This window comes from Clupea harengus, chromosome 4, assembly GCF_900700415.2.
Source record: "Clupea harengus chromosome 4, Ch_v2.0.2, whole genome shotgun sequence".
NCBI lineage: Eukaryota > Metazoa > Chordata > Actinopteri > Clupeiformes > Clupeidae > Clupea > Clupea harengus.
In genome coordinates, this window is record NC_045155.1 from 11382097 (window position 1) to 11394278 (window position 12182).

Below are 12182 nucleotides of genomic sequence, written 5' to 3' on the forward strand. Positions count from 1 at the left end.
AGGCTTATATTCCAAGTCCCTTGACTAAATCAGAAATATCTTCTTACTTGTTAGTCATTAAACAGTCGATGTGCAATTGAGTACTGTATGTTTATAGAGTATTTAATCTTCAACTGACAAAGCCTCTAACCCCAATTGAGATGAGATGATAATCTTCAGTAGCAGCCAAATACAGAGACTCAAAAAATCTTATAATGTATTTGCACCACAGGGAGAATTTCTTATGTAAGATAGCACAGGGAAGAGTGAAACTGAGGCCAAACAGTATAGGCCCATGGAATAGCAAGGGTATAATGACAAAGAATTGAATTCCCCTTGAATGTCAACTGAATGATAATATTTATCCCTCAACATGACTAATGCTCATTAGTGTTATTTAAGTTACCCTATCTATTAGATAATATCGCGTGCTTACATTTCACCTGTGTTAGACACTCATGCAACGATATTAAACATCAACATTGAACAGATTTTCTCACCTATGGAGATAAATGTTATTCATGGAAATGTCCAGATACAACAATTTGATTTAATTTTTTTATTTGAATTACTTTTGACAGTCTGTAGATGACGTTTTATGTTAATAAACAGATAACCTACGCAAGCAAGGCTGAGAATAGGAACCCGATGCAATGTTGATACACAGTTACAGTAAAGGACTGTGGAAGTTCAGGTCTCACTATGTACAGCAGTAACACATAGAAAAATCTTCTAATGGCAATGACGTTTACATCTTCTGAATTTTCAACATCAGTATGGCATCCAATGAAGTTAATTGAACGTTCCCAAGTGATAATTCAACGAGGACCATGCATCACTATTATATTTATATATCATATATAATTTAGGTGTTTTTACAATCAAAAAATGTACACTGAAAATATGACAAGTTTATCTATAGCACATTTTATGACAAAGGAAAGAGACCATATATACACACATTCAAAAAGACACATCCGGCACTTTTCTGAGGTCTACTGTGCTCAACAGGATCTAATGACAGTGCACAATCTAATGTCCATTCAAAAAATAGTCGGTGTGTTATGAAAGCCATATTACAGAGATCTGATGGTGATGACCTAGAGATATTACCATTGATTTGGTCCCATTATTGTCTGAGAATAAGGAAACCAAGGCATGGATTTAAAAATAAACATAGGACAAAAGAGCCACCATCTTTTGTATAAAAACTCAGAACGCTTGCCTGTGGCTTGCCTGATGTTAAATCTGGGAAACGTTTGATGAGTATCCCCATACGTGTGTCACTTTTGTTTTTAAGGACTTTTCAGCCATAACCTAACACCTTTCACTACAACATGGGTCTTTCAAAAAACAGGGTGCAATGTGCAGGGGAAGAGCTGGGCTGAAATCTGACCAGGCCAAACTCATCTCACATGTGTAGATGAATCTTCCAGGTGTGTCTTAGTTTGGATAAAGCTTCGGTTTAGAGCTCTATCCATTTTGGCAGTGTTTTCTGGCTTAGGCCAGAAGCTTAACTTTGAGATAAAAAAAAGATGTGCTTGCATATATCTTCAATAACTATTTTCTTATGTTTTGTTAAATATATTGAAACTCGTGATCAAACACTTGTACATTCTCAAATTATCACATCTTTTTTAACCTCTCAAGAATTTATCAACATTTTTACTCATTGTAGCAGTGCTACACATTGTTCTGTAGGGTTGATTACATGTATTACTTGAGGAGACACATTATTTATGTTAAATGTATACATGTTTACCATGAAATAAGCATTGGACAGATGAAGTTAGAATTCAGAAGTCAGGGTAGTTCTGTACATTTGCTGAATTGTATAAAGTGTAAGGTAAAATGATATGTGTTAAGAACTGTCCATTAGCTGCACAATAACAGGAATCAAAGCATGTAGATGAACCAGTCTGAGTGTGACGTGGCGTGAACCTAAATTACACATGAAACATATGTGGCTAAAGGCCTATGTGACAAGGGCCTACACTGATCCCCATCAAGCTCTCAGGAGCTACTGGTTTACCATGTGTTATTCCATGTGGACCCTCTAAAAGCTATGCAAGTGCAGCAGTCCTGCGTGGTCAAAGAGTACTGGTTTATCCTATGATGAGCCTCTGAGCACAAGAACAATGCCACTGTGGGCACTGGCTCATGCTACGAGCAAGCCTGGTTGTGACCCAATCTGGTTTGTTCTGGTCCAGCAGTTAACGGATGAGAATTGTGATCTGGGATGGGTGGTAGTGACTGAAAAGGGCCATGGGGATTTGGAGAGAAAAGTGGGAAGGAGATGGTAGATGAAGAGGTTCTACTGTTTTACAATGTCTCCTTTCTTCAGAATGATCTGCCGTTGCCATGGTGCCAGTTTGGTCTCATCATATCCTAAGGTTCGCAGTCTCTCCAGTTCTTGCTTCTCCTCAGATTCCTTCACCTTCTTCTCTCGTTCATCGTCTTTTCTGCAGGTGTGAAAGGAAAGGAGACGAATTCATTGTTTTTTTGTGGTTTGGACATGTTGACATGATTTGACATGTTTTTTTTTGGTCACTACACAAATTTGCATTTCAGGTATTATTTGAAATTTTGTGGAATTTAAGAGAAAATGTAAACTACCTGGAGCACAGAGCTACAACATTGACATTTCCATTTCCTTAGGTCAGGGGTTAGCAACCTTTACTATCTAAAAAGCCATTTTTGGTCAAAAGAAAAAAATCTGTCTGGAGCCGCAAAAATATTTGAGCCCTTCCAATGCAGGTACCACAACCTATAGTCTAAATAGTTTTTGTCTATGTTTTACCATAATTTGGGTGCAGTAGGATATATATGAGTTTTTTGGTACTTTAACAGCCACTAACCACCTCTATTGAGTTTGGCAAAGAGGCGTCAGGCCGTGATGCTCATATGACACTCCTTTTAGTTGATGAACTGTTATTTAGTGTATAGGCTACATATTTTCCAACCTGATAATGTAAGGATGGCTTTAGGCATACAATAATGATAGCAAATTGTAAAATATATATATACACCGGTATATATTCTTTGACAAAGCCAGGGAGCCACTAGAGGGGCTAAAGAGCTGCATGCAGCTCAGGAGCTGTGGGTTGCCGACCCCTGCCTTAGGTGAACCATTTTACCACCAGGTGGCGACATTAACATGGGAAACACAATAGCACACTAGACACAAGAAGTGGTGCAATACACAGCCTTGCCCTTGATAGTAGTAAAGTTAATAACTACAATTATGAAACATCTTTAACAAAAAAATGACTGAAAATAGATTTCTTATTAGATTATCTCCGAAATCCCAACGTTAGAAAATCCCAACAATGTTTTTTTTATTTTTTTTTCAATGCTGTCTATTGCACATTTGAACTACACTAAAAATACTATATACACGTAAAAATGAAAGTATCATTTCTTACCTCTTCAGTTCTCTGTCCACCCAATTAGGTACAAGCATAAGAGAAATAGAATAATTATACATGTAAGAGTCACATTACTACTGCTACGGAACCCACGTAAAACAGGAAATCATATTCGTGTACCATTCATGTATATATATATATATATATATATATATATTCATAAGCCTTTACACTGCAAATATCACTCCTTAAAAGCACACGTGAATCATACTTCCAGTACATTCTTCTCACTATTATTTAAATATTTTTTAAGACATTTTGACACGAATGACAGGGAATAAGTGGTATTTTAAAAGCATGCTTGTTTCCACTTTGTCTGCAAGGTTCTGAGTCCAAAGTTTTCAACAAGAAAGGCACAAGGTCTCTCAAAAAGATACTTGAATTAAGGCTTCCGTAATTAAAAGCACTTATTCTCAGATCAGATATTGACTGAACAATCATGACTGAACAATCATCTCTGCATCACACCTTCGGGGAGGCTTATTATATTTCATTGTTGATATAAACAGACTTTCACACATGGGTACCCTTTGACAAAAAATCGCCAATGTCCAAACAGACTCTCATCTAAACAAGCATACTTCAGTCCAGGCAGCCGGAGAAGGAAGGGAAACACATATATAACACATATATCCCCAACAAAGACAGAGACGACTACAGGAAGTGAGGCGCCGCCATGGAAACAGAGGGCTGGCACCAGAAGTGGACAGAGGCAGGACACAGCTGGAGGTTGGCATCTCACTCACTTCTCTTCCTCTAGCTTCTTCTTCATGATGTCTCTCCTCCAGGCCGGCATGTTGGCTAGCCGAGCAGTCTCCTCATCTACCTGAGAATCACACAGGAAAACAGGGTGTTCACTCTTACACACTCTAACACACTCAAAGAGTGAACACAAAATGTTCTCCCATGTTCTCTCATGGGAAAATAAATAAAAAGTTCACCTTGTCCTGTAGTACTTCTTCTGGAACGGTGTGTCCTCAAACTGTTCAGTACATGTGCAACATTTGCATGTGCAACATTTGCCTTTCACATGTATCAACTCAATCACACAAACATACAAATGTCTGAGGGCACTTAGTACACTGTTTCATTGTCCTCTTATCTGAGTGTGGCCAGATATCTCTCCAGACTCTCCGGTTTGGGGGAGAAATAAAACACACTATGATGCCAAATCAAAGAGGTGATTTACCACATAAGTGCCTACAGCTGTGAGCGGAGAGTCCCTCCAGCATACTCAGCCATGCATGGCACCTCACTATTCAAGCAAAAATGAACGAGATCGGACCGCAAAGTCAGGCTACTTGGAATGATGAATTACCATCAAAAGGAAAAAATAACATATTGGACTACACACATTTACATATGCTAACATACATGCATAAATACATACATAAATGTTTGCACATATAAATATACTATTATAAATATTCACACATACACACGCACACACTTAAATATGTACACACACACACACACACACACACACACACGCACATGAACACAGGATAATCAGAGTGCTGCTGAGAGGGTGGCCATCTTGGCTATCTAATGTTCTCCTTCCTACAGATAGGTTACCCAAACCCATCTATCATCAGGCCTTTTCACTGCTCAGGCTCAAACTACCCAAGTAAGATAATCTTCACTTTTAATTTTTAATCATTCCCAGGGGAATTATAGCAACAGAAAAAAGAAATCAAGACACCTGACTGACTGATACCAAAGGAAAGTTTACAGCTGGTTAAAAATACAAGGACTACATGAAAATACGTAGTCACTAGAGTGGCAGGCTTGTACTAATGTCAGCTTCAACATGAATTGGGCTAGTCAGTGTTGTACGCACTGGGATTATGGGTTCTTACCTTCCTGATAAGCAGCTTTGAAAAAGCACGAGTACCGTTTTATCACCATTACGTTTCTGACCTGTTTTGTACGGGCCCTGCACACATTCATACTTCTCTGCTTTGGACTCTGTATTATCCAGTCCACAGTGTAATCGAATGCACACTCCACCATGTCGACACATGGAAGGTACCATATTCACACCACCTTTTCAACTACTATTCACAACACCTGGATATTTGTGGCTGGTTATCCAGGAATTTTGTGTAGCATTCTAAAGGACAAGGGCTCCTCACGGCAGGGTCTACCAGTCCACCAGACTTCAGCTGCCTCCCATATATAGACCTCTGGCTAAAGTTACCTGTGTCACACCATCCACCACTGAGTGACTGACTGAAAGAAGATCAGAGGTCGTCTGCTGATGTAACCCCATTACCTCAGCACTAAGCCACTGTAAGCAGCAGGGGGCTCTAAGAGGGATTCTGTGACTGAGGATCTACGTAAATGTGTAGTGTGGGAAGATGCTTCAACAACGTGTGTTGTGGGTGCCAAACATCCATTCCCAGGTAGTGTAATACACAGACCTGCATAGTATAGTGTCTATGTGTTTAGTGTTATAGCTTTTATTTTGTAAAATACAGTTGTATATTACCCATAATGCAGACTTTGTACAATTTCTTATAATAATGTAGTAACTGGTGATATTATTATATGTACTTTTCTGTCCACACAAATACGATTAATCTGCGGCCCTTCTGAGAATTATCAAGCCAAACATATTCGAGTTTTAAAGTTTTATTATCTTGTTATGGGACTGAAAAAAACTCTTTATAGAAACATTTCACACAAAAACGGTTTTATCCAAAAATCTTTACACAAATTTAAACCCGGATCGGACCTAACATAAAAATGACAATAAAATAATGATCTGCTGAGGCTTCAAAAGTGGTCTCCATTAGGGATATTATATTTGCTGGCAAATGAATTAGTACTAAAAAATGTTGGGCTCTGACAGCTAGAGTTCAGTTCAGGTGCTGCCTTTAAAAATACATGAAGCTGAAATACATCAGGAGATGTTGTACCTGCGCTGCTCTTTTGAAATAAACACAGTGCATTAATACACCTAAGGCCTTCATCTCTATCAAACACACACTCAATCAAAGTCTTACAAACTCGTGCACAAACGTCCACGCTGTAGCCTGACATTACACAACAACAGCAATGCAACATGATATAACCCTCCAAATGCACTTCACATTATCTTGTAGAAGTACATACCATCTGTTACATGAGACTGTGAATTGTTTAAAGATACCTCAAAACTGATTGATGTTAGGAGTAATCTCTAACGTGTCTCAGGGCATAATTCAAGGATCAGCGCAACACTTATTACTATTTTTACAATGTATACTGTTTTTGTCAAGGTAAAATCTCAGGATATCATTTGTATTCATGTGCAGTATTCAGTTAGTTCCCTAATGAACAATGTTGTTAACGAAATACCTGTTGTTGTTTTTTTATAAAGGCAAGTAATTATTTTTGCTCACCCCAGGGTTAAATTACTTAGAATAAATGGTCAGTCTCAAAGTGTTATATTTTGTCTAAGTTACCATCAAAAACGAGAAGCAGCTCTGAGAAATCTGAGAAGCAGCTTTGAAGAAATGTCCAATTAGCACTTTTAAAAACGCTTTAGTTTATAACTGTATAGTTGTCATCAAAACAAAAAATAAATAAATGCTGGTGTATACTTCATAAATGATGGCGATGCATCATGTAGCCCACCGTTAGTTCAAACACCTCCTTCACTGGCAAAAATAAAGAACCTCTATTTTAGTAGCACATCTTGGATGGTCATACTGTTCAACTGATCACCTGAGCATTCGATCTGTGTTTAAGGCACTGGCCAGAACAGACACTGACCCCCTTCTTGAACCAACTTCAAGGGGCAGCCCAGATAACATGAGCCACCCGTAACAGTAGCTTTTCTTCTCTCCCCCTGTTATTTTCTAAAACTAGATATCAAACAGTTCTGCCTCTTTCTCCTTCCAGAAGGCAAAGCTGCGATCAATGTATCTGATGATCTCCTCATTACTGAACTGTTTTAGCTCATAGATTAGCTGGATGGAGTCTTCATTAGGTTCTTCAAGAGGCGTTTGTATGGGTTCACTTGTGGCTTTCTCCACCACAACCTGCACAGGAGGCTGGATTTGCAGTTGCGGTTCTGTGTTCTGGTTTTGTGGTGTGTCATGTCCTGTGTCATGTGTGCCATTAACCGCAGTCTCTTGCGTCATAGTGTCTGATGCCTTACTGTCCTGGGAGTCTGGAGGAGGGTGTGGGTTAGGAGCATCATGCACACCATTTTCTCCTGTGGGCTTTAGGGCATGTTTCACAAGGGCTCCCTCAGCGCTCTGCACAACCTCCTGGGGTACAGGTGTAGGGGTTTGCTCCTGACCCTCTTTCAGTAACTCAGGTGGAAGGACGATCTCAGAGCCACTCAGCAACCCTCCTCCTTCAGGGGAATCTCCAAAATACTTCATTTTGATGTCCTCAAAGCCATCGGACCAATCCCGCTGCCCGCGCTCAATGTTCCCCATAACCTCGCGGTGGAACTGTCGAATCTGCTCCCAGCTGTGGCTGCCAAGCCGGTCGAACATCTCGTAGCACAGAAGGTGCCGGAACTTCCTCTCTGTGCGAGACATGTTCATCTCCAGCAGCTGAAAGTATCCCAACATGAAAAGGTCGAGGGTCAGGCTGTCATAGTCAACGGGCGCCCCTTTAATGTGGGGGAGGAAGTGCTCGGGCCAGTAGATCATCTGTGCTCGGCTGAGCCTGCGGATCTGGCGTGTGGGCACCTGACTCATAATGTTCCTCCAGTGGCCAAGGAGGTTGCCCACCACTTGCCTCTGCTTCATGAAGTACAGCAGCTTGTCGTCCTCACTTTGCATGTTCCCATCCATGTCCGGCAGGTTTGGGTCACAACGCTGGTACTCTTGTCCTACTCCAAGATGGTTGGACCTGTACTTGGGCCTGTAGGATTCTGACATGGTGTATTTCCTCCAGTGCTCTAGGAAGAGGAAGACAATACGCTCTTTGCGCATTTCAATGCACTCCTGCACATAGCTCAGGTCTGTTTGCACCTCCAGACTCCGTGTTGACTGATCTGAGTTCAGCACTGGGTCTCCTGAGGCATGGGTGCCATTGATTTCATGTTTCATGTCCCCCTGGGATGTGCCACCTGAATTTGTGTATGTGGGGGGCACATACGTTGGTGTGATGAGAGGTTCATCTACTAGAGGAAGGTTTGCAAAATCTGATGCAGAAACATCATTGGTGTTCGACTGCATCTCGGCTGGAGAGAGTGTCAGTTCATCCTCAAGGATTGGATCTGCATGGAAACTAGACTCACTGACCACCGGCAGTGACATCTTGCGTTTGTACACCCTGTTCATCTTGTCATCCTCGTACTTGGACTGGTTCTGAACCTCATAGTTGGCTTTCAGGTTCTTCACAGACACACCAAACTGCTTGATTTCCTTCTCCACCTCCTCCCGAGTGGAGAAGGACTGTGACCTCCCGATATTGCCAGAGGCAGCAGACCCAGTCTGTCCTGCCTTGATCAAGCTCTTTGCGTCCTCGTGAGTGTACCCTGGAGCGATCAAATCCAGAATGTCTATCTCCTTCCCTCCCAGAGTGGCCAGTAGGATGGCCATGCTTTTCAGCAGGGTGGAGATCTTGCTGCACCAGGCAGGCAGGTCCTCTGCCTGCCCGTGGACCTGTTTGGGGTTGACAGAGAAGTGCTCGCGGTTGAGCGCCGCCGACACGGGCAAGAGCTGGTGCAGCTCTTGCTCCAGCTGCTCCAGCTCCTTCTCCACCTCCGTCACCTTGTGCATGACCGTCAGGTTCTCGATCTGCCTCTCGATGCGGATGAGGTCGGCCTCCGTCATCAGCTCCCCAAAGGGCCCGAGGATGGCATTGTGGACATGAGAGTAGTGCCAGTCTTGATTTTGGAAGTATTCCTTTGTAGCAAACTAGATCAAAGGATCAAAGGAGACAAAGAGGGGACAAAAAAAAGAAGGAAGAGGAGATGGTTCCTCGAGGTGCTGGTCCAATCTCGCTGGTGCATGGTCAACTGTTCTTCACCCCATACATGCTTACATGGATTTAGTGGTGCAATGGCACTGGCCTACTAGGGCCAAGTTCACTGAAGTGACCTGAGGAGCAACAACTGAGAATAAATTTGAATAATTATTGCCTTCTTGTGCAAATAAGTGTGTCTTAATGCAGACGGGGCTTGGTCACCACTACAGTACAGCTATGTTTGTTGATTTCATCATTTTTGTGCTGCTTTTACTTTTCGTTTTTTTTGTTTTTTCTTTTGAACTGAAATGGTGAGAGCTTTAAAAGCTGCTTTCTTAGTTAGAGTGAGCAGTTTTAACCCTGCAGTGAGCAAATTAAGGCTTTTGGGGGGTTGGTGGGGGGGTGCATGGACCAATATGGCAGCCTGTGTCCCAAAGACACTGCACACATTGCGACTAAGTGACTCAGGCCCTCACATCACACCACTGAATAACCATGTAAAAACTTAGAGAGCTCCAGTGCAACATCCCCTAGTCCTGGCCACATGATTGTCTTATTCTCTCAATGACTAAACATCAAGTAACTGAGGTTGGTAAATGTATGAAGGTAACATGGCCAGTGCTGGGATGGGCAGTGATGTCTCAAAGCATTAATTTCACCACATTCTACATGTCCTGTCAAACCAATCAACCAAACCAAACCAAACAGAGGACACAGCAGACATGCAGAGGAAATGCAGAGGAATGACAAGGAAATAGTGCCACAAAAACTCCGGTCAGCTCAAGGTACGGTAGTACACAGATCAGCTTACGCACAAATTGCAAATGAGCTTGTCTATGTAGAGCACATTGATAAGCGGCAGAACAAACTAACCTGTCCCTTCAGAGAAAGCAAACTCTTCAAACCTACCTACAAGGGCTTCCAAGAACTGTGATGTGGTGATTATGACTCAATTAAAAATACATCAGCTACGTAACAATGCATGAAAGTATGCCAATTAGGTCAGAGCGCATTATAAAAAAATACAGTCATGCTGAACACAGACTGTCCCAGTGTTACTAGCGTGAGTAAACAAATATGACAAACAAACGTCAGACAACAGAGGAAATGGAGTCTACAGTACACTAAAAGGCAATTTGAGCCTGTTGTCCTTTCTCTTGTGGGAAAGGCGCTCTGACCTTCTAGTCAAATGATATCCAGGCCCAGACTTTAACTTCAACAAGAGCACACAATATCCTTTACATCAACAGACATGACACCTGTACACAAGAACAGGAGCGAGTGTAACCTTTGCTAAGCCCTGCCATTTTCAAAATCTAAGTCAGTGAAAGTCAATACAAATTTCACTAAGAAGAGGTATTTGAAAGGGACAAACAGTGTACATGCAAAAAGAAGCACTCAGTATCACACCTTTAAACACACGCACACACATACACACACACACACACACACACACACACACACACACACACACACACACACTTCAACAAGGCCTGTCAGTTATCCTCCCTCTTTAGCAGCAGTTGCCTTGTCATGCTTTGTATTATTTGGATCAGAATGAAAATTGACCTTTAGTCAACGGGAGGATATCTTTGAAAAGTGTAATCTTGCCGTCTTGATAACCGTGTGCCTGGCCACAACTGAGTCTTTTGCGTTATCTGCCAAATACGTCTGCTCAATGATGTCATCATTTTTGATCATAAATGGATGACATCAATCCTCATTAATCCCCACCCTCATTAATATCTTTGAACAAAATAAAGTCCTTTTTTTGTTGTCAGCTTGTAAAAATCTCGGTCAGGGCCACACACTGCCGGCGCAGGGGGGAACAATCAGCTCAGCCTGGCTTACCTTGCGCTTGTGCTCTTCCTCCTCCTGCATCTTCACCTGCAGCTTGCGCACCATCACCTGCCTCTTCCACTCGGGGATGGCGCGGCCCTGCTCGTCATGGGTGGGCACCAGCGCCTCCACGTCCACCAGGCTGGTCTTGCGTTGCTGCCCCGAGCCCGCTGTGCCGTTCACCGTGGGAGGCAGCTGGTCGTAGCTGGAGGAGGACGTCATGCCCTTGGGCGTGGCGGACGAGCTGGAGGAGGCGATGCTGGGGCTGGGGCTGGGGCTCGGAGTGGAGGAACCGGAGGGGGGCGGGGAGGGGGATGAAGGCTTTGCTGATTGGGTGGCGCGGGTCTGAGGTGGCGATGTCGGACTGTCGGGCTGCAGGGGACAGGAAGAATGTGTCAGGTTGAGGGTCTATGCACACGGCTATCCACACAGTCAATTACTGATCAAGCTCAAACTAGATGTAAGGATTCAAATGCAAGCAGCAAAATGATGCAACCCAAGATAAACAGCCATCCAACAGTGCATGTTACACCCAGTAAGAAAGCACAGAAGACTTAACAGAAGACGGAAGACACAGAAGACTTCACACATATTAATAGTGATGGTAACCTTAGTAACATGAATTTGTGAGAATCAACAGAATCTGATTGATCTTGATTAGTCATAATTAGAGAAATGACAAGTTTAACGGGACACCTGAGCAAGGCAAAAGAAGTGTGAGTAGTATCTAACTAAACTGATTAATAATTTTATACTGTGAAAGTTTTTGATTGGAATAACTGGATGCATACATTGTTCGTAACAAAAGAGAAAGTTACCCTCTCAGACAATCGCCTCTGGTTAACATACTGCTTCGCCTGTTAATTAAAATTGAAGATGACCTGTCTTTAGAAACATTAACTCTGAATTATCAGTAACAGTAATAATGACAGAGAAACTTCCAGCTGGTACACTGATGTCAAATTAATCACGCGACTCGATTCTTTTGTTGTGTGAACAAAAAGACCGGGTGACGGGTCA

At 42.3% G+C, this 12182-nt stretch overlaps 2 protein-coding genes across 8 annotated transcripts in view; both read right to left on the reverse strand.

Moving 5' to 3' along the window:
* Window positions 1–523: 523 nt before the first annotated feature.
* espn (espin) overlaps window positions 524–12182 on the reverse strand; it is a 48366-nt gene continuing 36707 nt past the window's right edge. For 3 of the 7 annotated variants that reach the window (XM_031566234.1, XM_031566230.2, XM_031566236.2), the window contains 5 exons: window positions 11981–12019; window positions 11175–11534; window positions 4154–4233; window positions 3405–3425; window positions 524–2441 (listed from right to left, as the gene is read on the reverse strand). In XM_031566234.1, the coding sequence (XP_031422094.1) occupies window positions 2294–2441; window positions 3405–3425; window positions 4154–4233; window positions 11175–11534; window positions 11981–12019 (648 nt within the window). In that variant the 3' untranslated portion in view covers window positions 524–2293. The remainder of the gene's footprint in view (window positions 2442–3404; window positions 3426–4153; window positions 4234–11174; window positions 11535–11980; window positions 12020–12182) is intronic. The other 4 variants (XM_031566232.2, XM_042707634.1, XM_031566233.1 and 1 more) reach the window with 2 other exon arrangements.
* Window positions 4172–11168, reverse strand: LOC116220306 (espin-like protein). The gene has a single exon (XM_031566238.2). The coding sequence runs from the start codon at window positions 9188–9190 to the stop codon at window positions 7259–7261; it is 1932 nt and encodes a 643-aa protein (XP_031422098.1). The 5' UTR covers window positions 9191–11168; the 3' UTR covers window positions 4172–7258.